General features: G+C 42.0%; 1 protein-coding gene across 7 annotated transcripts in view; it reads left to right on the forward strand.

The window, feature by feature from the left end:
• Nucleotides 1-2,088: 2,088 nt before the first annotated feature.
• NRG1 (neuregulin 1) overlaps nt 2,089-27,038 on the forward strand; it is a 1,138,183-nt gene continuing 1,113,233 nt past the window's right edge. For all 7 annotated transcript variants that reach the window (XM_078347469.1, XM_078347465.1, XM_078347468.1 and 4 more), the window contains exon 1: nt 2,089-2,952. In XM_078347469.1, the coding sequence (XP_078203595.1) occupies nt 2,187-2,952 (766 nt within the window). In that variant the 5' untranslated portion in view covers nt 2,089-2,186. The remainder of the gene's footprint in view (nt 2,953-27,038) is intronic.

The following is a 27,038-nucleotide window of genomic DNA, read 5'->3' on the forward strand; positions in this document are numbered from 1 at the left end:
TGCCAACTTGCAGAATCTTGGGCTAAAGGAACAGACAGGTCACCACATTTTGAAGTGGTTTGTCATACAGTGTTAGATAACTGATACAAATCTGAAAGGTAGAGAGCAAGAAAGTGTTCTAGACTAGAGTTGTACCTCCAAAAAAGTCGAGTCATATGCAAGGCCAGGCCAAAGGAAAGTGGAGAAACTAGTAGGACTGGATGTCTGAACCATTTTCAGTAAATCACTAGAAGCACCAGGCAGGGTTCAAGTGAACATATACTGGAGGCCAGACCTGCCCGACTATGCTGCTAAATGGTGATGTTCTCCTGAAGCGCTCCATCAGGGTATGAGAAACAGGAATCTGCCTTTGCCGAGACACACCCGGAGCATGATGACTCTATCCCTCCAAACTGCACTCTGAGAGAATGAAACCTTGTTTTGTAGCCAACTATATTATGCCAAGAACAAAAAGATCTTTGTAGCTTATCATGTTATTTTTTATATAAAAAATCTAAAGCTTCTATGACATGCTTTCAAGAAGCTGCTAGAGGCAACGTGTAGAATCCCAGAGTAAAGATATTATGAAGTTAGAGTGCTTTAAAATTTTTCAGTTCTCACAACGTGGATCTATCGCCTATTGAACAACAACTTTAGCTGTTTTGAGGTCACTGAATATATTTCTCACCATAAAAGAGTATAAGAGGAAATATTTACCTTGAAATGCTAAAAACGTGTTCTCTTTCTGTGGAATGGTATTTGTTTGAAAAGAATATCTCCGGAGAGGATGGATTCTTGTTTTAGAAGTAGCTCTTTAAATTTGGCAAGACAGGTGGGGGGTAAGGGGACAGATGGGAATGGAGTTGGGGGAGCTTCATATTCAGGTGGCACAATACCAGGTGGAGGTGAAATACCTACAACTCCTGTGTTTGGGATCTTTTGTTCCAATAGCCATAGAAGCTTCTTTGATTTCATTTTTTATTTTTATTTTTTGCAAAACCCATTAGATGACAAAGTGCCATAAACTTTATAGAAAATGGCCTAGCTCAGCAAGTATTTTATTCAAACTGTGCTCCTATCAGCAGTACCACACATGTCATAAAGTCATGGTGAAGCAGGAATTTCAATAAAAGAAAAGGCAGGGTCATGAAGACCGAAGGATCAGAGGAGCATGGAGTAGAGGAGGCGTCATACCTGAAGTGCACACTGTGTGTGCGCGTTGCAAGGAGAGAGCGCGTTATAAAGTTGTTGTTTTAATCGCTGCCTGTCGCCTGCGAACATGTTGCTCCCTTTTAAGTGTCAAGCAAGCGGTCCATCCAAAACTTTTCTGCACCAAGGACCCGCACGCCTCGGGTCCCACCTGCCCCTCTCTTCCTGCCTCCCACGGCGCCTGGGCATCCAGCGCCGGCTACAGGTCCCCGCTCACTGAAGCGTCACCTCTCACTCCCCAGTAAATCTCCGCAGCCCACTCGGACTGCAGCCTGTTTGCTGCCCGTCCTCCCATTGCAGCACTCGGGGCGACAGAGAGAGAGGAGGCGCGCGGGGACGGGGACGCCCAGGAGGACCCACTCGCGGACCCGGCTCCGCTCCGGCAGCAGCATGGGGAAGGGACGCTCGGGCCGAGTTGGCACCACAGGTAAACAGGCTGGCGAGGCGCAGGACGCTGTCGCCGCCGCGGCCACCAAGCGATTTCCAGGCACGCAACTCCGCCTCCAGGGCTCTCTCCCTCGCGCTCTCTCCCAGCCGCTCGCTCGCAGCCCCAGCAGCCGCCGCAGCATCACTTCACACAAAGGACTGTCACCCGCGGAGCAGCTCCTCCACCTCCACGTCCTCCTCCGGTGACAGCAGCCCCGACAGCAGGGCTCGGGCGCGGCGGCGGCGGCGGCGGCGGCGCGGGGGGTGGGGGGACCTGTCACTCCCTGCAACCGAGGCGGTGGCAGCGGCTTTGTTGCCTTTTCTATTTTGCTTTTTTTTTCTTCTTTTACCCTTATACCTCTTCGCCTTTCTGTGGTTCCATCCACTTCTAACCCCCTCCTCCTCCCATAAACAACTCTCCTATCCCCGCACCCCCCAATAAATAAATAAAAGGAGGAAGGCACGGGGGGAGGAGGAGGAGTGGTGCTGCCGGGGGAAGGAAAAGGGAGGCAGCGCAAGAGAGCAGGGGAGAGTCCGAACCGACAGCCAGGAGCCCGCACGCACCTCGCACCATGAGATGGCGACGCACCCCGCGCCGCTCCGGGCGTCCCGGCTCCCGGGCCCCACGCCCGGGCCCCGCTGCCCGCTCGCCGCTGCAGCCGCCGCTGCTGCCGCCGCTGCTGCTGCTGCTGCTGGGGACCGCGGCCCTGGCGCCGGGGGCGGCGGCCGGCGACGAGGCGGCTCCCGCGGGGGCCTCGGTGTGCTACTCGTCCCCGCCCAGCGTGGGCTCGGTGCAGGAGCTGGCTCAGCGCGCCGCGGTGGTGATCGAGGGAAAGGTGCACCCGCCGCGGCGGCAGCAGGGGGCACTCGACAGGAAGGCGGCGGCGGCGGCGGCGGCGGCGGCGGCGGGCGAGGCAGGGGCGTGGGGCGGCGATAGCGAGCAGCCAGCCGCGGGCCCACGGGCGCTCGGGCCGCCCGCCGAGGAGCTGCTGCCCGCCGCCAACGGGACCGTGCCCGCCTGGCCCACCGCTCCGGTGCCCATCACCGGCGAGCCCGGGGAGGAGGCGCCCTATCTGGTGAAGGTGCACCAGGTGTGGGCGGTGAAATCTGGGGGCTTGAAGAAGGACTCGCTGCTCACCGTGCGCCTGGGGACCTGGGGCCACCCCGCCTTCCCCTCCTGCGGGAGGCTCAAGGAGGACAGCAGGTACATCTTCTTCATGGAGCCCGACGCCAACAGCACCAGCCGCGCGCCGTTCGCCTTCCGAGCCTCTTTTCCCCCTCTCGAGACGGGCCGGAACCTCAAGAAGGAGGTCAGCCGGGTGCTGTGCAAGCGGTGCGGTAAGTTCCTCGCCCCTGGGGGTGCGAACCCGCGGTGAAGAGGACGCATCTCGGGCGCGCGGGGACCAGGGCTCGACGGCTGCCCGAGTAGAGCAGACGCGCTCCAGGTCCCAGGAGTTGTTGATTTCAGGATGGTGGGCTCTCAGAGATCCTCTAAGAGGGAGGTTTCGCCGCCTTCTCCCTCTTCCCTTGTTTTAGGCTTTGCCATTGGGGAAAGCCCAAGTTTGGTCCTCGGTGGGGGCCGGCTGAAACTTTTTAATCGTTTGAGATTTGGCTCACCAAGTAGATCTGAAATGTGCCGGCTGCTTTCTTGCATGTAGGTGATTTGAATTTGGCTTTGGTTAGGAGCTGCTGATTCTGGGCCTCCTTTGAAGGAGGAAGGGTGAGTCCCGCAGGATTTTAACGCCTTCCCTTCGCTTGGAGTCCAGAGTGTGGAGATGGTTAGGGGTTTGCTTCTGTGTCTGTGAAGTCTCTGCAAGGAAGGGTTAGTGCACTAACATTCCCTGGCAGTTGTGGCAGAGTTTTTTTTTTTGAGAACCCAATGACCAACAGATAAGTAAAGTCTGTACCTTGTGAATATGTGTAATATGTGAGAAGTATAACATTGTTATTGATTTTTTTTGGCCAAATCATCTCAAGAAATTTTGTTTTCACAATATTTTGGCTTAGAGAATGTTTTTGCACTTCAGTGAATTAGAACAGATGAATGAAATTAAGGAGTATCACAGGTGGGCCCTGAAGAAGAATTTTGGAAGTTTAGCAATTGATTTGACACAACTTTTTCCATTTACCACTAAAAAGCATTCTTCTGAGCTCGCTTCAGATGATCACGTTTGAGAAATTAGCTGATTATCTCATTATGTTGCTGAGGTAGCATTACGTTTATGTCATTCATAAACTAATTTCTATGATCTAAATATCTGTGTAATTTCCTGATTACCATAAAATCACTAACACGTAGCAGGGTTTCTTCTCAAACCATAAATTAACACGATTACACATCACATTCCAACATGCATAAAAGCTTTTCCCCTTGGTCTTTATGTATCCGTTTAATAGACGTTTGGGTTAATTGAATTTTTATAAAACTCAGCACCACACCATCCTCAGTCTGCCTGTGATGCAGAGTATGTCAGTTCTTTTAAATTTGTGTCTGGTGGGGGCCAATTATTTAACTTTCTGGTTGGCATTTGTGGTGCTTATGTCCTGCAGTTAATTAATACCTGATGATTTGGTGTTAATGACACCCACCGTTCCCTTATCTGAACAATCTACTTTGTATGCCAGAGACCTGTTAAGATTGCACCACTCAGTGGACAGAAGCTGTTCAGAGTGGTGCTGAAGAAAGCTGAGTGGCATTGGGATTCCCCGAGACCCACTGATAGATGTCACTCTAAAACATGGGAAAAGCTGTGCTGGGAGCTGTCTTATTAGGGAACAGGAAAGCTCAACATCATTGTACTGCAGCAGATGTGATTCTGTTACAAAATCTGACAAAACCTTTTAAGCAACACCACTGTTGGGTTTCCACATGTTTTATTGTATGTAATTCAGGAAGGATTTTTGCCTTTATCTCAAGCCATATTAGTTTTGAATCATTCACTCCACAAAGTGGGAAGTTAACGTAAAGGGGGTTGTAGTTAGCTGATGCTAGGACTGGGGATGCATTGCTAGATTATCAATGGTGTCAGTTATGCCCTTTAACTAGAAATAAATGTAAGACTTGAGAGGTAAAGTTCTTATAAGCATCCAGAGAATGTTTGGAAATGGAAAACATGTGTTGTTTGGAGAAATAATATTCTAATTTTGTGATTCTAAGGGGAATACACTTCATGGAAGGTACTTAGTTTTGTCCTTCAGTTTGCCAAAAGAAATAGAATACATAGTTGTAAGTTGTATGTTTTTAAAAAGTGGGTTTTTAATGAGCTGGAAATCTCTTTGCATGTAATCAAGTATATTAAGAAATCACACATTACTACTCTGGGTTTCTACAGTTATTGTGTGTGTTTGGCAATTTTAGTTTTATATGATTTAAAGCAGGATATTGCTTGTAACCTCAACTAGTAGATTTAGTTAAGTTTTAACCGAAATCATGCTAAAAGTTTCTCCTTGCATTTTTACAAACAGTATTTCTTCTAATATAGGAGGATAAAAGTAAATAGTATCAGCTATTTTACTTGATGTAAATTCAGTAAATCTGTTATTGGAATATTGAGTGTAAAAGCATGTGTGTGTGTGTGTGTGTGTGTGAGAGAGAGAGAGAGAGAGAGAGAGAGATTGAGAATGTGTGAATTCTCCAGTTGTATTGCGTGGTCTCAGATAATGCTATTCAGAATCTGCCAGGCAAAGAAACACAGAAAAGTGGAAGAGCGAGTGAGAGAGAGACAGAGAGAGACGGAGAGAGAGAGACAGAGAGAGAGAGAGACAGAGAGAGAGAGAGACAGAGAGAGAGACAGAGACAGAGAGAGACGGAGAGAGAGAGACAGAGAGAGAGAGACAGAGAGAGAGAGACAGAGAGAGAGAGAGACAGAGAGAGAGAGACAGAGAGAGACAGAGAGAGAGAGAGAGAGAGAGGGAGAGAGAGAGGGAGAGAGAGAGAGAGAGAAAGAGAAAGGACAGAAGGAAGGACAGAAGGAGAATGAGGGCTGATTTGTCCTGGTTGAGCTGCTTCTGGTCAGAAGATTTCAGGAAGAGTGATGGAGCAGAAGGTCCTTACCTAACATGAAGCTGCCCTGGGGGCATGACGGTTGTGTGCAGGCTGGAAGCCATAATGCTAGGCTGGAGAAGGAATAAAGCAAAGTCATTTTGTGATATCATACCCAGGGGAACAGTTTCCAGCTCTCCTTCTCTCAGCTGCAGAGTTGTTTCCTACAAGTTGTTTGCTAGTGCAGAAACTACACATGCAACAGATTAGCCTTAGGGTTGAGCTAATAAAAATCTCGTCTCTAGAAATTACTTTTTCTCTTTCCCTCCTAGTCTAATATAAACTCCCGAATAATGTCAATAAAACAAGAAGCTCTTTGAAAAAGGGACCTTTGGAATCAGAAACTATAAGTGTATTTTAGAAGACAACATGGAAATTCATAGCTTGTTTGCTTTATAGTTGAAGTTTGTGTAAATTACACTTCCTTTACAGTTATTTACATTTTTCGTTGCGTTCGCTTTTTCTGTTGCTCACTGAATGACGTAAGAAATATTCCTGGGTTTTATGTTCATTGGAATGCAAGATAATTTGCTGTTCAATTAAATCTCTATTATTCAAACAAGTCATTGTTTGATGGGCTACACTTTTAGCTTCCAAAGCTTTGTGGATATACGAGGCAGAAACTGATTTCTAAAAAGGAGTACAAACATTGAGGTTGAATAATATCTACAATTGGGTCATGCCAGATTTGTACATCAATTCTGATGTTACAAGCCAATCTGTATTTTATATCATATAATGGTGGAATGAAGAGGTATGCATGTATAGATAACATAAATATCTTTATCAAATATTTGATACATAGCACTTACTCTTTTTAATATCTTCAATCACTGTTTAATGAAGTGTGCTAACCTTATGGTGTTTTGAAAATGGAAAAAAAAGTTGCAGAGATTTTCCAGTCAGTATTGAAGAAAACTATTCTTAATAAAAGCTATGTTAAGGAAATAGAAATAGTAGCAGATAGAGCCTGACTGCTTGTATGTTGTAAATACAAATGTAAGTTTAATTTTCCAATTGTTTGTGACTGTTCTTTTTAAACCTTGTAAATCTTGCTGTCAAATATCTATACTGGTTTAAAATAGTCCCTTCTATTGAGTAGAGAAACTGTATATGTATTTATTTATATTTATGTTAAAAATGAAACCAACATATGTCATTTGGGAAAAGAACTCTTTAGGATAAAAATATTTTAAAAAGTGAATTTAAATATCTGAGTTAGAATATTTCACTAGCATTAGGGGATAGTTCTCATCATTTGTGGGGTATCTATAAATCCTCTGAATCTAGCAAAAGTCTTACCATATGTCCTGATGTATTAGGTACGACTAGGAGATTTAGACAACAGAGAATTAAGAGAGTGAGCTGTGCTTCCTCTGGCCTGTATATTTATAGCAAATGAGCGCAAAAGACGTGATTGGGAGGATTATTGCCCTTGTCAAATATAATCTATTCATTGTTCAGGAAGTCTCCTTTGCTTTGATACCTATTTTTTCCTGTTTATTTTTCTTAATTATAAACATAATGTATTTTAAAACCCTCTTGTACATTTCAGTGACAATTATGAACTGCTTAGATGTTCAAAGATCTCTAAGTCCTCATAGCAATACTTAGCCTTTTATTTGTTTTTAATATGCTTGAATGATCTGAAAAGATAATCTCTTTTGATAGCTCTTAATGAATGAGTATTTTGATTAGTTTTATATACATAAATGATAGTGAAAACAAAAAGTATACAATTAGGGCTCTTACTGATTCAAGCAATTTGCTACCACCCCAAAATAGTGTAACATGGCTTAGTGAAAGTCTTCATAAGAAAGTGAAAACTGATTTGTAATGTTTTTCTAAATCACAGAAATGGGCATTGTGGACAGTTTTTAACCCATAGATGAATGCTCTAAATTTGTGCATGCATATTTATTGTTACTCTGCTTTTATGTTATGATGACATGTAAGTTAAAATTACTGTTAATGAAAGAATATATAACCTGGGCTGTTATCCCCATCCTCTCCAGAATATCAGTCGCTTTATAATACTTGAACAGCTGCTTAGTGACACATTCTGTTTCAGTCTAATGTTGAATTATTTGTGGATTTACAGAATCTACAAATCCACAAATAATTGTATGACTAAGAAAAAACTTTGTCTTTTTAAGTTGAGGGATTGTCCTAGTTGAGAGATTGTGCTTTCATATTGCCTGAGTTGTTGAGCACTGTAGTGCACTTGAAGTAAATCTGTTTCTAAAGACTTGCCCCCTGGATTTTCATCCCTAAATGATTCATACAGGTTGAAGCAGATAAAATACAAGACAGTTTGTAAGTTGAAGTCTAAAAATAGATTGATGCATCTCTTCTTGGCACAGATCCAATTATTAGGAAACAGTTGTCCCTAATATAGACTTGCCATCCAGGCATCCTAGAGAGAAAGATGTGTATGTGGTAATTTACATTAATTTTTGGTCTTCTTCAGAACCAGGATGTTTTTCCCTATGGAAAATAGCTTCTTAGAAAGTTCTTTCCTGGCTCTTGATTCATCTCACTTGGACCTAGTAAAATTTATACATTGTTTTTCATTGTAACTAAGAAATCAAGAAGAAGAAATTTTACCTACAGTCTGGATGGACTGTGGGAGACTGTCCTACTACTTCCTAACCCAGACTTCCTGTGCTACTTTTCTTCATCTCTATTTCACCTATGAAGATACTACGGGGGAAGCCTTAGGTAAATGATGGGGCCCAGGAGTGGATTTTAGTGTATGGATTGCTAGTCCTTATCACAGGGATTAGCCTTCTTTTAAAACCTTGAAATTCCACTGTCTGGGGCCAAGTAATGCTGGAAAATAAAGGTTTTAGATTACAAGACTGTGAATGCAAATGTTCTTTCTGTTTCTGATGGGCTCTTTGTCCATCCCATGGGGATGTGAATGGCAACTTCCCTTACACATCTAGTTCAGAGGTTTTCTCTCCAAAGCCCAAGGCTCTGTCTTTGGACATCTGCCTTGGCTTGCTTGGAACAAGAAAACAACTCTGAGTGGTGCATGAATATGGAGCTGGTAGCCAGATTTAGGAGGAAACAATGGGCCAAGAGAATCTAGAGGATGGAATTGTTTCCTCTCCTTTTGCTCTGCTGTGCTAGAATATGTGAGCTGAATCAAGCCCAGCACAAGGGAACATACCTGATGAGGGCACTAGAGTCTTGTAGTGGGTATACCCAGGAGCCCAGGGGCTGGACGAGGGATAAGAGATGGTGAAGTACTGTCAGCTTTGCTAAATTTGGAAAACCCAAAGTAGTAATACTGTCATCCCAAATGGTTGTTTTATCTGGGGATTGCCATTAAGGCAAAGAGGTAGCTAAAAAATTGAGGGCATACTAAAACCACATGGTTGTAGCTACCACTCATGGAGTTGGTATCTTTTCTTCTGCCTCTTTGATAGACACATGGAGTTTCATTTTTATGTATAGATTAAATTCCTGTTAAATAATTAATGAATAAATGGCTGACGCACCCCAGCTGGTTGGATAGTGGAAATCACTGTTCTAGCCTAAATTTAGAAAGATAAAAACATACTTTTGATTTTTTTTCTCTTCTGGTCTCTGATTTGGTGAGTTAGATACCAGGACACTGCTTCCCATCCAGAGCTTTACTGTAATCTGAATCGACCTTCAGGGCTTCATAGAACGGACATTTAATTTTCCAAAACTTTTTCCTCACTTATTTTTAGAACAGTATTTGTTCTGTGTAGCTTATAGCCCAAGAGGAAAAAAAAAAAATCCGGTGTCGTAAATACTTAAAAGTACAGAAGCATTTTGCAACAGTCTATGAACCCTTACCACTGTTTTCAGCAGAACCATTTGTAAATAATCTGAACTTATTTTGGGGGCCATCTCAGTATTCCAAAATTTTATGTTTTCCCTGGATCTCTCCTCACAGGTGTTTAACCATCTCAGTACTATAAGTAATACTTTGTGTTGAAATGCATTCTCGTAACCCAGGATGGAAAAACACAGCTAATCTCCCTAAGAACTAATACAAAGAGATTTTAGATGAGTTCCTCTTCACTTATTTTTCTTGTTTCTAATACCATAACGGCTCTTGGTTAGCCTGCAGGTGGGGTGGCACATACCCATTTGGGCTCTGATGAATATTGAGGTCCTTTGCCTTCACTTCCTCGGTCGGCCCTGGACTGAGGCACTGTGGGAGATGATGTGTTATCAGTGAAGCAGCAGATGTGGTGGCAGCCTTTTCCTCCACTGCAGGGAGCATCCTGGCTGTACCTCTGTACGGAGCAGGGGAGCTGTCTACTGAGAAGGAAATGGATGGCTGCGTTTGCTTCACATAGAATTTCTCATTAGACTTGGGAAGAGGTTCTGGCAGTTGGGGCCCCTTGGTGATTGCCAGGTTGGAGAGGTTCTGCTTAGAGCGGGTGTGCTCATTGTCCTGTCATCAGCACAAAGGGTCACAGCATTGACCTAGGCGCACTGCTGCTTCGCAAGCCCGGACAACTCCGGATGATCCTCTGCTGTCTTCATTCTCATCCATAGAGATGGGTGATCTTGTCCTCAGGAACCCCAGCCCCTTTCTTTTCATTGCAGCAGAAATTTTATAAAATATCCTAGCATTTTGGAATACAGTTTTATTCCAATGAGCAGTTTAGAAAAATTCCCAGTAATATAACATTTGCCATTTTTAGGTGTATAGTTCTGTGGCATCAAGTATTCGCATTGTTGTGCAACCCTCACTGAAATCTGTCTCCAGATTTTTTCATCTTCCCAAAATGAAACTCTGTACTCATAAAACACTAACTCCCCATTCTCCTTCCTCCTCTCCCCAACCACCATTCTACTTTCTGTCTTTCCTACATCGGCCCTGGACTGAGGCACTGTGGGAGATGACATGTTATCAGTGAAGCAGCAGATGTGGTGGCAGCCTTTTCCTCCGCTGCAGGGAGCAAGCATCCTGGCTGTACCTCTGTACGGAGCAGGGGAGCTGTCTACTGAGAAGGAAATGGATGGCTCTGAAAGTTGACTACCCTAAGTACCTTTTGTAAAGCATAGAGTTCAGTAATATTAAATACATTCATAATGTACAACCATTACCACCATCCATTGCCTTACTTTTTACCTTGTAAAACTGAGACTCTATACCCATTAAACCGCAACTTCTCATTTTCTCCTCCCCCAGCAGCTGACAAACACTATTCTACTGTTTGCCTGATGTACTTACATAAGTACATCATGTAAGTGGAATCATACGGTATTTGTCTATTTGTGACTGGCTTATATCACTTACTATAATGTCCTAAAGGTCCATCGTGTTGTAGCATATATCAGAATTTTTGTCTTTTGAAAGGCTTACTAGTATTCCATTGTATGTAAATACCACATTTTTGTTTATCCACTCATCCATCAGTGGACACTTGGTTTCCTTTCGCATTGTGGCTATTGTAAATAATGCTGCTATGAAATGTCATCTCAATTCCCTGCATTCAATTTTTTGGGTATATACGCAGAAGCGGAATTGCTGAATCATATGGTAATTTTTTTCTTTTCTTTTCTTTGGTTTGTTTGTTTGTTTGTTTATTTATTTATTTTGAGATGGAGTCTCACTCTGTTGCACAGGCTGGAGTGCAGTGGCATGATCTTGACTCCCTGCAGCCTCCACCTCCCAGGTTCAAGCAGTTCTCCTGCCTCAGCCTTCCTGAGTAGCTGGGATTACAGACACATGCCACCACGCCCGACTAATTTTTTATTTTTAGTAGAAACAGTTTACTACATTGGCCGGGCTGGTTTTGAACTCCTGACCTCAAGTGATCTTCCCGCCTCAGCCTCCCAAAATGCTGGTATTACAGGAGTGAGCCACTGCGCCCAGCCTCATATGGTAATTTTAGGTTCCCTTTTTGGAGGAACTATCACACTGTTTTCCCCAGCAACTGTACCATTTTACATTCCCATCAGGAGTGCACAAGGGTTCCAGTTGCTCTACATCCTTGCTCACACATGTTCCTTTCTGCTGTTTTGATACTAGCCTTCCTAATACATATGGAGTAGTGGTGAGCAGTTTTTGTATTATTGTTGTGTTCTATACAAAGTGAGTGTCTCTAATTACACTGTCATTAATAAGAAGCAAAAGTTATCAGAAAAGAGAGGTCTTCATCTGTTCAACTCTTAGTTTAAATAGCATGTAAGAACCTGAATCTGAAGCCACGAAATAAGGAAATTACAATAGATAACAGCTTAATAAAAATGATTTAAAAAGGGAGCTAGAAATAAAAAAAATGAATAAGCTTAGGTTTAAAGAGTAAGCTTAGAAATAAAAACAATGAAAGATGTAAAGAATAGGCTTAGAAAATAGAGAAAACAGTCTTCCAAGGTCATCATAAGAATATTATTGTATTTTTATTCATATTGCTCTCAGTGCAGTCCAGAAAGGAACCTTGTCATACTTAGTTTCAGAATCTTTTATTTGATTTCACGTATTCATTAATTGCCCCCACCTCAGCAATTTACCTGTCTATATTCCTGTCCATTGCTCCAATCCCCTTCTAATCTGTACTGTACCAGAGGCCCAGTCATTCTGAAATACTTTTTTTTTTTTTTTCTTGAGACAGGTTCTTGTTCTGTCATCCAGGCAGGAGTGCAGTGGCACGATCTTGGCTCACTGCAACCTCAGCCTCGTGGGCTCAAGCAGTCCCCCCCACTTCAGCTTCATGAGTAGCCGGTATCACAGGCCCATGCCACTATGCCCGGCTAATTTTTGTGGTTTTTGTAGAGATGGGGTTTTTCATCATGTTGCCTAGGCTGGTCTCAGATTCCTGAGCTCAAGTGATCCCCCACCTCAGTTTCCCAAAGTGCTGGAATTACAGGGATGAACCACTTTATTTGGCCTGAAATACTACTTTTCTTAGCCCTTGTTCCCTATTCAAAAAGTTTCAATGGATACACCATAGTTAACATTCAATGTCTTCAACATTCAGTGTTCTCCTTAGTCTCAGTAAAGTCTTATCTTTCTCACCTTCCAATATGGACACTTTATCCAATCTGCTCCATAAACAGGCCTGGCACTTTCCTAACCCTCCTGTTTCACATATACCATTTCCTCCACCTCGATCTCCTTCCACCCTCACTTCTACCCACGGAATTTCTGTCCTTCCTTCTTGGGACAGCTCAAATCCCACCGCTTCCATAATGAAACTAGTAATGATTCCTGAGAATTTGAACATGGAACTCCTCTTCCCTGTGTACTTCACACAGGTGCTGTTACAATTTTTCCTCCTGCCATTCTGTTTGTTACACTGTATGTATTTTAAAATTTTTCTCTGTTCTTGTGTGTCTTGCCTCTCAGACAGCCAACACTGTTCTTGCATTTGGACACTTGCAGGGTCTTCAGCTAGCTTGCTAGTGAAAAGCATCCTAGCTTCGGCATTAGGAGGATCCTTTCCACTTTCAGCTTTGTAGTTAATTCCTGTGTGATTGGGGGTCACTGACTTTATTTACTCGTTCTGGTCTCAGTTTCCTAATATGCGAAATGAGAAGGTAAAATGCCTTTCAAAGTCCATTTAAATTGTATTTGGTCCTCAGAAATGACCCAAACATACAAAGCTCCTTTCCCTGGAGCTTTCCTCTTCCTCTCCTCTTATTTGTGTTGTTCTCAGGAGAGTAAATTTGGGAAAACAAGTGTGAAACTCTTAGACACTTTAAGAGAGGAGAAAGAGAGCTTAATGAGAGGGAATCTTCGAGGGAAGGTGTCTCCTTCTTCCTCCAAATCTTATCTCCATTGCCTTTTTGTGTCACTTTGAAAAATATAAACAGTTATTTGTATTCACTGGCATCGTCTTTTCAAAAAGCGAATACCATTGCCTCTGCAAGCCTGTCTTTGAAATGATAAAGTATGATTAATCTACAACTGTATACTTTAAAATGAGAAAGTTCAGTCATTTGTGGTGCCAAAATGAAAAATAAAGATTTGAACCATTTTACTATTTGCTATGGATGTATCTTTACAATATAGATGGGGCATTGTTTTAGGTTCTAATAATTAGCACTGTTGCTGAAATAGATGAGGCCGACACAAAGAGTGTGGAGAGCTTGGTTTTCAGAAGGATGGCCTCCCAGTTCTCAGGGAGAGGCTTCTTGCTGAGATGCCAGGGTTTTTTTTTTCTCAAATTATGATTTTTAAGAAAAGGATGCATTTAAGCCATTTTACATGTAAAATGAGCAATGCAGAAACAGTTGTCAAGGGGAATAATTTGATCTGACTTTTAAAATTTCTGCATGAAGAGGTATTGGCAGCTCTATGGTATTGGGGCAGGTTGGGCCTGGCTTAGCTGGGCTAGGTCCATTTTTTTTCCTTCAGTTTGATGTCTCCCACCCCTGGTGGATTCACCTACTGCAGAAGAGTCAATGCTGCTTATAAAGTATGGTTCTTCAATCTATATCTCTAGGGCAGACTTTTCTTTTTGGCTCTTGATCTGTACATCTAACTACTTACCTGGTAACCTATGTCCTACAAACACTTCATGTGAAACATTTTTACCAGTGCCCCATCTCCACTGCCAGTCCCTCTGCACATTTGTATCCTAATAACGACCCTGCCTCGCTGCTAGTGTGATCACCACAGTTATTCCCAGTGACTCCTTGGCCCACGATTATTTTATGCCAGAGTAGTAGATGCCAAGATAAATTCAGTTAACCCCTCGACATATGGTAGCATTAGTATTTTTTTAGTTACCCCAAACCAGAAACCTCTCCTGCCCCATATCAGATTAGTGACCACAACCCATTGGTTCTACTTCTTTAACAAATCTCAGATTTGTTCCTTCTTCCCTCACTCCAACTTTGCTGTAATAGATTCATACTGCAACTGTAACCACCTCTTTAGGCATGGATTCTCTTCCTCTTTAATCCACTTTCTGTACCGTTGCTAGAATGGTCTTTCTAAAGCAGAAAAGATGGTACTGTGCTTTCACCTAAAGCTTTTCGGTTAACATCAGGATAAAACTCAGACCCCTTTGAATGGCATGTGAAGCCTTTTAGTTTTGTCCCGAGTGTTTTTATCTAGTTCCTTCTCCTGTCTGGAATCTTATGCTACACTGATGGCATTCTCTATATGGGCCAGGCAGCTTTAGGACTCCATGGATTTGCACATATTGTTCTCTTTTCCCAGAATGGTCTGCTTCTCTGTCTACCTGTTGTACCATCACTACCTATAATTTCAGATTGACTGTCCTTTTGTGGTTAAATAACACTGTATAGCCCTATAATGGATTGTGCTATAGTCTTTACAAATCTTGTTATAGGGTGAAACATGATAATTTAGAGATACGCTTATAGGACATTGTCAAGTAAAAAAAGTGTTATATATTTGTGATTGGCTTTTCCCTCCCTTTCTTCCTTCCTCTTTCTTTGTCTCTTTTCTCTCTCTTCTTTCTCTCTTTCTCTTTCCTTTTTTCCCTCTTCCTTCCTCCCTTCTCTTGCTCTCCTCTCCTCTCCTTGCCTTTCCCATCCCCCTCCACCCTCCCTTCCACCTTCCCTTCCCTCCCCTCCCTCTCCCCTCCCCCCTCCCCTCCCCTCCCTTCCCTCTCCTTCCCCTTTCTACCTCCCCCTCCCCTTTCTACCTCTCCCTTCCCCTCCCCCTCCTCTCCCCCTCTCTTCCCCTCTCCTCCCCTCTCCTCCCCCTCCCCTCTCCCTCTCCCTCTCCTTCTACCTTCCCCTCCCCTTTCTGCCTCTCCCCTCCTCTCTCCCTACCCTCCCCTTATCTTTTTCTTTTCTTACTATCAATCTTTCAATAAAATTAAAAGCCTAGAACTCTATATATGTAAATGTTAACAGTGTTTATCTCTGGGTATTGGGATTACTGATCTTTAGAATTACCTTCATTTTGCATTTTCTAAAGTTTCTATAATAAATGCACATTACTTCTTAAGAAGGAACATAGTAAATACTATTTTTAACAGAAAATGCTGACTTGTGGCAAACACTATATCTTACTTACCTTTGCCTTTTTGGAACATTGCCTTCCTCATGGAGGTTGTATTAGTTAGGATAGGCTAACTGCTGTAACAGATGATACCCTTAATATATAACAAATAAAATGCAGTAATTTATTTCTACCCAGTGAATGGACAGAACACAAGATGTTCTGGTCCTGACTTTCCCCTTAATAGAACCTGCACTAACACCTGAGGCATAGACAAACCTCCAGACCAAATTGGTTGAAATAGGCAGGGTTCCAATTTGTGATGGTCATTTATTTTTAATGGCTTTTCTAGTTCCTGAAATGTAGACAAATTTGCCTTTTGCTGCCTCATTGCGGTGGAAGAGCCCCATACATATATGCAGAGCACATGATAAAAGGCATCAATGTGCATTGTAGATAAATAGTGTATTAACTATGTGTAATTCCTTATGTTCAACTTAGCATTTTATGGGTAAGTTTTGTAATAAATCCTTAAAGTTTAATGCTTACTATGTCTGGTTTTATTTGGTACCACTGAAAATGCACAGGGTCAGGCGACATTCACGCTTTCCCTCCCTGGCATGTCAGGATGCCTTCTAGAGCTCTGTTTTACAAATCATTTTGATATAGAGACTGTGGAAAAATATTCTAAGGCTTTATCACTGCTGACTTAATTGAGTTTCATGATGCACATTTTTTTTCTTAGTAGTATAAATTAAAAATGGCTGATAAAGCTGCCTGTAAAAGCAAAATTGTTAGGTTAAACCTGCCTGGTGTATTAAATGTATTGATGAGTAATTTGGCCACCATTTTTAATCACTTTTATTCACTCTCATGTAGTTTTATTTCCAGTAACTTGCTAAATAACTGTCATTATGGACTCAGTCATATTTCCCTTTAAAATACTATTGAAAAGTCCATGAAAATGATTAAAGTGCCAATATCATCCACCTGCTTCCTGTTAGCAAGAATTGTTGGTGATTTTATGATTAGCTGGGTATATGGTTGTGCTTTCTTTGTGTAACCCAGGAGGAAAGGGAATCAGTTCATCCCGGGTGAATAGAGATAATGATTGGGTTTGAAGCCATCTAAAAGGAGTAGTCTTTTGTGCATCTGTATCATGTATCTTATTGCTATGCTCTCTTTAAAGCAGTTTATTAAGTATTGAGAAAACAGGATACTTGAGAATTATGTGTAAAGTATAAGAAATCATGATACATGTATTTTGGCTTTCAGTCTCATCTTTGTCATTGGCCATTTGGCTTTGTAAGGATCTTGAGAACAAGGTGACTAAAGAACAGTTTAATGCATTGTCTTGCTTGCAGGTCAATACAGGATATATCTATTCCTTAAAATGATTAGAAATTTGTTATTACTTTACTTCTCCTTGGCTAGATATGGTGCCTCATGCCTGTAATCCCAGTGCCTTAGGAGGCTGAAGCAGGAGAATGACCTCACGCCAGGAGTTTGAGACCAGCTGAGGCAACATATTGAGACCCTGCCTGTACAAAAAAAAAAAAAAAAAAAAATTAGCCAGGCTTTGGTGGTGTGTTCTTTCAGTCCTAGCTACTCTGGAAGCTGAGGCAGGAGGATCCTTTGAGCCCAGGAATCTAAGGTTACAGTGAGCTCTGATTGCACCACTGCATTCCAGCCTGGGTAACAGAATAAAACCTGTCTTTAAAAATAAAAAAATTAAAAAGACCATATCCAATCCATTTGTATAGCCTCCAAATCCTATTCCTTTCCACTCAGATGTAGGCATCCCCACCCTAAGGGAGAAGTCATTATAGGTGCCATTCTTAGTATGTTGCCTAAATGAATTACAAGAATCATAAGATTGCTAAATAAATGTAGGTAGCTCATAGAAAAAGAGAAGCAGCAAGCCTGCATTTTTCATTTACTTATTCAAGAAATATTTATCAGGCATCTATTATTTGATAGGCTTTGTTCTGATTTCTGGCATGATAATGATGAAGAAATTAGACATGTCCCTTTCTGAGCTAAGAAGATAGAATTGTGCTAAGCCTTATAGGGGGAAAGTACAAGGTCCTAGCCAGGTGAACATATAACAGAAGAATCAATCATAGTCTCAAAGATGCAAGAAAGTCTTCTTGAGAAAAAAGCATTTCTGATAGAGTGGGGAGGAGGAGGGGAAAGGAGAGGAAAGATTTGTATTCCCAATCCTGGGGCAGTGGGGTGAGGAATAGCAGGAAAGACAGTCAGCACAAAGGAAGCAGAGCGGGGTCTGGGAGGTAAGGAAAAACCAGCCATTCTAGGCTTTTCAGGGTTCTGGACTTTGTCCTAAAAGCATGGGAATCCGCTGAAGGATTTTTAAGAATGGGGGTGATAGGATTTTCATTTTAAAAAACATCACAACTGGTGGTTGTATGGAGATTGGACTGAAAGGGAATAAGAGCACATGCAGGGAGCTGAGCTAGGGCTCCGATTGAGACTGGATATGCACCAGGACTAGAGTGGGAGCCACAGTGGAGAAGAGAAGTGAAAGACTTGAGATGATTTTTGGAAGCTTCTTTTAGCCTAGACTGCGATGGGCAATGCCTGCAGAGGGTGGTACAGAAGATGGCCCCCAGTGTTCTGGTTTGAGCAAATTGTATGCACAGTAGATAATGTGATGGCAAATACTGCAGAAGAAGAAGGCTTTGTTCGGTGGATTGTTGACATATCCACGTGGAAATACCAAGTAAGTATGTGAATGCTTGGAGCTGGAGGTCGGAAGAAAATTCCAGGTTACTTTTTGAGTTTGGCGGTTTTGGACAAGGATGTGACATTTCTATCTCCATGAAATCTCTGATAGCCTGGGAAGGTGGGATAGTATAAGGGAAAGTGAGTAGAGAAGGAATCATAAGGAACAGGCACCTTTAAAGGTGAAGCAGAAGAGCGGGCAGAGTGATGGGAAAGAAGAAATTAGAAGAGTGAAAGGAAGACCCAAAAAGGATTCAGGAGGGAAGAAGTGGCTGCTGCATCTGAGTCCCTCAAACATTTTGATGGAAGAGGAGGAAGAGAGAGCCCAAACCCGGGCTTTCTGAGTGCTATTGCCACACATTTTAAATGTAAAAGTGCATGTTGCAGTTAGGATCAGTGAGGAGTTAGAAGGCAGTTCTGGCACATGCCAGAGGTGGAGCCCAGACCCGGAGCAGACTGAAACACTGTTCACCAACTTTCCGGTTCTTAAGATTGGGTTTTGGTAATATTTTTATTTATCTGGATGTAAGTAGCTCAGAGCTGTTTTAAGTATTCTGAGACTTTTTTTTTTTTTCCTTTGGCTGTGGAGATAAGATTGGGAAGAATGACTAACTTGAGAGATCTAGTGGATAGTTTGCATAAAGATAGGATTTTTCAAAAAAAATCATCAAAATTGATTAAGTGTTACTAAAGTGTGCTGAAGGTCACTCTTTTATGTGTTCCCCCCTGAGCTAAGAATTCTTTCCTATGTACATAAGCCCCTTCAGTGACAAATTATTGTTCAAATTTTTCTTGGCACCCTGACTTGAGAATTAACTCCTATTCATAGTTGGTACCCAGGTGTTATGAGAATACAATGCATTGTCACATAAATACTTGTGAAGTGACATCGATCAATCTAATTTAGAAAAGCATTTGAGTCAAAAGGTCCTTGAACCATGTATTAGGTTGACACAGGAGCTCCCTTTATCTGAAGCTGTGACTGAGCATTTTAATGAATGTCAGTCAAAGAATTCAAAGTTATTATCCTGATAGTAACTGCGTGCATTTTCCCTACCTATCTATATGCGGCCTTCTTATTGTCGAGGAAGCTGCTGATTTGATGCATTCATGGCTATTACTTGCATAGGGAGTCTGAACCACTGTGGGAAGAATGATTTTGAATTTCCTTTTTCATTTATTTACTTCAGGTGCAATAATAGTATTTTCATGGTAAATTTTTTTATATTGTGTTTTCCCTGATTTTAATACAGAGTAAATAAGCTAAGTGTTATATTTCTGAAAACCACACATTATAAATTTTTAAAAATCAGGGAAAAGATGAAAGTGAAATAAATAGGAAGATAAGTTCTGGAACCTCCGACCCTACCTGCGGACTCCATCTAGTTGACCATGGAGAACCATAGATAACTTACTGGACCAGCTGTTCTTATCTGGGACAGACCAGTGGTTTGTAAAATGAGTTGCACATTAGAATGTGCAGATTCCTGGGCTAGACTCCCAGAGATAATTCATGTGGCCCAGGGTTTGTCCTGAGAATCTGCATTTTTGAAAAGCTCTCCAGGTGATGTTTAGTCTGGGAGCTCTTGGACTTGTTTTTTTTTTTACTAATAAAGTTGAAGGTTCTCTGCACAGGATCAGAAGATGGATAAGAAAAGAGAGAATTAGAATTTACTGAATTTCTATTATGGGCTGAACATGTTTACGTATCTTACCTCATTTATTCCTTAACACCATCTTGCAAGGTATATAATTTTATTCCAGTTTTAACCAGAGATTCAGAAAGGTTTACAAAACTTTAAAGGTCACACAGCTGCTGGGAGGCAGAACCTTAATTTGCCTTCAGGTCATCTGATCTGCTGTGTTAGAACCATGCCAAGGCTGGGAACAAGAAGGTCTGGATAGAATTCTGGTCTTGAGTGAGGTCCTCTTGCCCTCTCTGCCATCATGGTTACCTGTTGCTAAAGGTAGACTTTCATGTTTATTTTCAAAGAGTGCATAAGGGTAGATGAGTTGGGACAGCTGCATATGTTTTGACAGTAGTAAAATCAGATCCACTTGCACAAAACTATGTCTTCAATAGTTTACAGTGAACATGCCATGTTATTGTAACGAGAATTGACATTGTACCTCTAAAAGGCCTATGCTGACAGGCTCATTGTCTGGATGAAGAAACAGCACACATCACAAAGTTATATTTCTTCAGGAAGGAAATGAGACATGGTGGCGTTTAGTCGGGAAAATCTGGCTTCAAGTAGACTTGGGACATGAATTAAGGGTCAGGCCTTGGCTCCTACCTCTCACTCTGTCACTCATGACCTTGGGAACTCCCTATGTCTAAACTTTGTTTTTAGTTTTCTCTTTGTAAAATGTGAATGATGTGTCTCTCTCGGATCAGTGAGTGCCAGCTGAGATCATGTCTGTAGAGCACTTAGGCTTTGGTAAGTGCCTTCGCTATTTGTTTTGAGACAGATTCTTGCTCTGTTGCTCAGGCTGGAGTGCAGTGGCACGATCACGGCTCACTGCAACCTCCCTGGTTCCAGCGAATCTCATGCCTCAGCCTCCTGAGTAGCTGGGATTACAGGCATGCATTACCATGCCTGGATAATTTTTGTATTTTTGTAGAGACAGTGTTTCACTATGTTGTTCAGGCTGATCTTGAACTCCTAACCTCAATCAGTCTGCATGCCTTGGTCTCCCAAAGTGTTGGATGACAGGTGTGAGCCACTGCACCCAGCCACAGTCAGTGCCTTTTTAATGTTAATCAGGAGAGGGAAGGGCGGGTGACTGCAGCAGGATTCAGTGGAGCCGGAGATACGGATTAGCACTAGAAACAGAATCGAAGATAAATCTCGGCTACTTGATTGCTGGGCTCTTCGTTCTCTTAGGAACCCAGCGGTTCTCCTAACATGCGTTTTGAAGGTCCTTTGACTGAGTGCTGCTGCACGTGTGGTTTGCGGGTCAGCAGTGTTGTGCCACCCTGGTGTTCGTTAGGACTACAAATTGCCAGGTCACCTCCAGAGCTACCACTCTCCAGGAGTTTCTCATGCTCACTGCAGTTTGAGAAGCACTAATTTAACAGGCAGCCTCCTTCTGGGTGAATCATGTCTGGAGAAGTTGCTTGGTCAGAGTCCAGGCTCAGCTGTGCTGGCTCTGCAGCGAGGGTTCCTTCACCAGAACACTATGCATTTGTAGTGGGAGCAGCAGCAGGTGGAAGACACTGAGTGGAAACAAGAGGAGCTAAAGAGGCAGAGCGAGAGAGAGAAAAAAACTTTCCCAGAAAAGTTAAATGATAGCATGACCTATCCAAATGGACTTTGGGAGATAGCACCACAAATGAGCAATAATGAAATACCAAGGAAGGAGACTCCTTAGAAGAGCATCTGGGAACCATGCACCTCACGACAAGAGAGGTGAAGTAGGAAAGGGGGTGAGAATGTGAACTGAGGCTCCCCAAGGCAGGACATGGGATACCTCCTCTCTGAACTTCATGCTGAGCCTGACCCTCACCAGCAACAGATTAGGTAGGAGCTTTTGGGCAGGTAATTGAAATGACCTTGTTAGCAGAATGACTCTGAAGGGAACCTTCCAGCAAACACAGGAAAAAAAAAAAAAATCTGCCCGATCCCACTTGCTTAACTGGAGGGTCTTGTGGTTGCCTAAACATTTTGGGCTCAGGGTTTTGGAAAGATTTCTTTCTTTTTTTTTTCCTTTTTATTGCATTTTAGGTTTTGGGGTACATGTGCACGACATGCAAGATAGTTGCATAGGTACACACATGGCAGTGTGATTTGCTGTATTCCTCCCCTTCACCCACATCTGGCGTTTCTCCCATGCTATCCCTCCCCAGCTCCGCCCCCCGCTGTCCCTCCCCTATTCCCCCAATAGACCCCAGTGTGTAGTGCTCCCCTCTCTGTGTCCATGTGTTCTCATTGTTCATCACCCACCTATGAGTGAGAATATGCGGTATTTCATTTTCTGTTCTTGTGTCAGTTTGCTGAGAATGATGTTCTCCGGATTCATCCATGTCCCTACAAAGGACACAAACTCATCGTTTTTGATTGCTGCATAATATTCCATGGTGTGTATGTGCCACATTTTCCCTGTCCAGTCTGTCATTGATGGCATTTGGGTTGGTTCCAGGTCTTTGCTATTGTAAACAGTGCTGCAATGAACATTTGTGTGCATGTGTCCTTATAGTAGAACGATTTATAGTCCTTTAGATATATTCCTCAAGGACCTAGAAATAGAAATTCCATTTGGAAAGATTTCTTGTCTCGCTGCATGCTCTGTGGAACCAGGCTGAAAGCAGAACTTTTGCATTTGGACTATCTTAGGGGACTGGGCCAAATGAAAACCAACTTTTTGTAGCTACCAAAAAGTGGACACACTTCTGTTTTCTGTCTTCTCCCTGTGGACTTGGGTGTATTTGGTGTGCTTGCTCTGTGCTAAGCCCTTCCTGTCTCTTGCCTCACTAAATCTTGACAATAACCCCAGGGACTGGCATCATTATACACATTTTACAGATGTAACTGTCTCAGAGCAGTTGTGGAATTTGCCCAAGACACACAGCTAAGTGAAGGGTGAAGATGAAATTCAGAACTAAGTTCAGTTTTTTAGAAAGTTTCCTTATATACTACATGCAGAAATGAAATACAATGTTTGTGACAACTATTATAATGTAAATAATACAAGTAACAAGATTTTTCTCCTTGCCCTCTCTAATTCAGTAAGTACTTGCTGATTGTTTACTGCTTCCGGTATGCTATGATTGATTGCTGTTCTGTGGGTTATGGGGAAGTTTGAGGAATTTATAATACAGCTGGGGAGAGAAGACATATTCATGCTTGACCAGGATTAAGCCCTCACATCCCACAGGTGTTTAGACAAAGGCGAAGGCCCCTCTGCTGGGGCACATCAGGGAAATCTCTAGGGAATATATTGATTTGACATAGCACTTTCTGGGTAGATAGGATTGTGTTTCATTTTGTTTACAGTGTGTGTTAAAACTGCAGGGTGTGTTAAAACCATATGCAGAAGCAGGTTGCATATGTTACTTGTTTTGATTTGGAAAAACAATTGAAACAGGGAGGGTCTTATCATTTGCAGCATCTTTGGATAATGTCTATATTAACAAAACTCAGGCTTAACAGCTTGGAGACGATAAAATTCTCACTAAAATTCATTAAATGGAAGAGAATTTATTTCTGGTTTTCTTTTGGATGTAGACATGTATATCAACATTTTTCCTTGGAAGACATGTAATTTCTTTTTTAGTAGGAGAAAATAGAATTACATTCTGGCTTAAATTTTATTATTAGAAACACTTTTGTTTTTATCTTGAGGTTTTCTTATACACTGTTGGGAGTCTAGTGATATAGTCATCTTCTATATTATTTGGTCATCATTTCTTTTAAATTCACATTTCTGGTCTCATTTATAATTGTTTTTGCATTTTTTATTGCTAACATTTAATATTGACCACCATTAAAGCTATTGCTGTACCTAAGCATATTATAAATTTTTCTGACATGTTATTGCTTCTGGATTATAAACTGGAAAGTAATTAAGATTCTTGTTCTTGTTGTAATGCTATTATGGTGACGATTTAGTATTTCCCCAAAGAGCTTATGTAACATACTCTTTTTCCATATTTGTATGTTTCTTTGTTTGCCGGACAGGATATTTTAATGGTTACCTCTAACGGAATAAACTCATGGAGCTGTTGATTTGAGAAATCCTTCTACAATGGCTTATTAATCTATTTAGCTCCCAGACATTTCTTAGCAGATCAAAGGAATTTCCCAGCCACTCCCAGAGATCTGACCGCCTTTTATCTATCTTAATGAAGGTAATTAAAATTCCTCAGCTTATAAGGGTCTGGTCCTGGACCTAGGTGAATTAGTCCCTAGCAGAATCTGAAAGAGGACTGCAAACAAGCCACATTTATTTCTAAATCTTTAACTTTATATTTCAGTAGGTGCTGATTTAGGTAGTTCCTGCAATGTGAGGACAAACTTAGGTTGCCAATATTTTAGGGAAACACAGGTTTTTCTTTTATAAACTCTGATGATTATTCTGATTCTTGTGTTATTCATTTGAAATGAATCTGCAATACACACACATTGTGTGTATCTAGGAATGAAGGAAATACATCTCTAACCAATTAACCAGTTGTGTCCTTGATTTCTACTGATAGTTATAGCAAATCACTTTATACAAAGTTATTAATTAAATGTTCTGTAATGATATCGTCTAAACAATGTCCTCTGTTGTCTATACTTTAAATCCTCAACAAAATGTTAAAAGTAACTGAAAAAGTCTTTGATATAGCATCACTTAGGATCTCCATGTATGTAGTTGTTTATTGAATAAATATGCTTTGAGCACTTATTATGAGCCAAACACTGGTCTAGGTGTTACAGAGACAGTGCTGAACAAGGACCTTGCCAGGGTGCTGCATATTCCCATGTACAATCTGTCAGCTTAGCTAGTCTCTTAAAGACCATCTTCTCCTCAAAGTAGTTTCTGAAGTGAAAAGGAAAAGAGTTATTGAAGGATTTAATCTGAGTTCTAGTCTTTTCCCTGACCACACAATGGGCCTCAGGGAGAAAAAGGAACAATAACAACAATACCTTACTAGAGCAAAATGACTTCCCATTATAGGACATGGTCTGGCACTTCCAAGATAAATGAAGCTGTAAAGTTAAGTTGTGCAATTAATGGGCAGAGACAGGTAATTTGTGGGCCTGGAGGAGGTTTCCAAATATTCACAGCAGTGAATGATCAAGAGCTCTACGTACCATTTATGCACTTTTTTTCCTGTACATTTTACATTTAGAAAAAAACCATATAGGTTGATGTTAAGCAGCTAACTGAAAATGAACTGTCCTTAAAACAAAATGAACAAAAACCAGGGCACTTTTCCTGAGGAATGAAGGACTATGAGAAAGCTATAATGGGTTTAGCCAATGGAGTTTGCAGCATTGTTTTAAAAAGATGAAGAAAAGAATGTTGAAGCCTTTGCATTTCCAATGCCTACCAGGTGCACCTGCCATTCCTGCATTTCTGGGTTTCGCTTTTGTCCATCGCCAGCTCTCATTTAGTCTGCAAATGTCTGAGCATCTTCCATGTTCCAGGACCTGTTTATGCGAGATCAATGCAATGGTAAATAAGTCAAGGTCCTCATATTTCTGGCCTCATCCTACCAACTGAATAGGTGCTAGTGGAGCCTCGCTGTGTGTCTTGTATAAGATAACTGAGTGAAAGTCCTCTTCAGGTAGATTTCATCACCTTCACTTGGATGAAATACATTTTTTTTTTTTTTTTGAGACGGAGTTTCGCTCTTGTTACCCAGGCTGGAGTGCAATGGCGCGATCTCGGCTCACCGCAATCTCCGCCTCCTGGGCTCAGGCAATTCTCCTGCCTCAGCCTCCTGAGTAGCTGGGATTACAGGCACGTGCCACCATGCCCAGCTAATTTTTTGTATTTTTATTAGAGATGGGGTTTCACCATGTTGACCAGGATGGTCTCGATCTCTTGACCTCGTGATCCACCCGCCTCGGCCTCCCAAAGTGCTGGGATTACAGGCGTGAGCCACCACGCCCAGCCAGATGGAATACATTTATGAATGTTAAAAGTGCTTGTAGATCTGAGAAAAAAAATACCAAGATCTTATTGTTGGGATGAGGAAGAGTAAATAGGGATATAGGAAATTCTTTGGGTTCCTCTTCTCCTCATCCTCCTTACAACTCCTCCTGATGATAAGATATCTAATCTGGTGGTTGACCAGGCTATCATTTATTGGGCCCTTCTTTCCATGCCTGTGGCCAAGCCCTGCCTGGGCTTGTATTACCAGGGATGGCCCAACATGCTCCTTGCCTACTATTCACAGAAGGCTCTCTTGTCTTCCCTACTCATTATGTGGATGGAACACCCAGGCAATGGGACACCAGGGGTCTGTGCGTGTTGCCTGTGCCAGTGTTCTGAGAAGCTCCATGAGACTGGTTTGGTGTAAGGGCTGTTGGTCTGCTGCACAAACCCAGAATAAATTGGATTGGAAAAGTAGGAAACCTCATGTAACTTTTGGGACTAAACTTTGTATGCCCAAGCACTGTTTACCAAAGAAGTTCTGGATTTGAAAGTAGTTAAATATTCAAAACATATCCAACTATTTATGAAAATTATGCTTATCGTTCTGTGTTTATTTCTCTCAGCATGGAAACCCAGAGAATAGGAGGGATGAGGAGTAGGTTGTGGAACCAACATCCTTTCCCTGCTTCCAAATCTTCCCAAGGAGGGTCCAGTCTTTGTTGGGTGCCCATTATGCATTTAGCTGTGGATGAGGGCATATGTGTGTCTTATATTCCTGCTTGCATTATGGATAGAAGATTGAAAGTCAACTTCTTTGGGTGTCCCACTGTACCCCAAAGTGTATTTTATGTAAAGCATTAATAATTGTGCTTTTTTCTCCAAATGGGGGAAATAGTCAGGACAAGGACACTAATCATGGGTTTCTGTGATTACACACATTTGGGCATTTTCTCTTTTGCTCTTATGCCTCTTCTGGAGGATGTTCTAACCATCTTGTAGAGTTAGGAGTCAGGCTGCTGTGGGGCAGAGGGCTGGGTTATGCCCAGTTAATGGGCAGGCATGTAGATTTTACCTTGCTTTTGAGTAGGTGAGGGATTCTCCCAAGTACTATTCTACTTCCTCTGTGGTTGG

The sequence above is a fragment of the Callithrix jacchus genome, chromosome 13 (genome assembly GCF_049354715.1).
Source record: "Callithrix jacchus isolate 240 chromosome 13, calJac240_pri, whole genome shotgun sequence".
Classification (NCBI taxonomy): domain Eukaryota; kingdom Metazoa; phylum Chordata; class Mammalia; order Primates; family Cebidae; genus Callithrix; species Callithrix jacchus.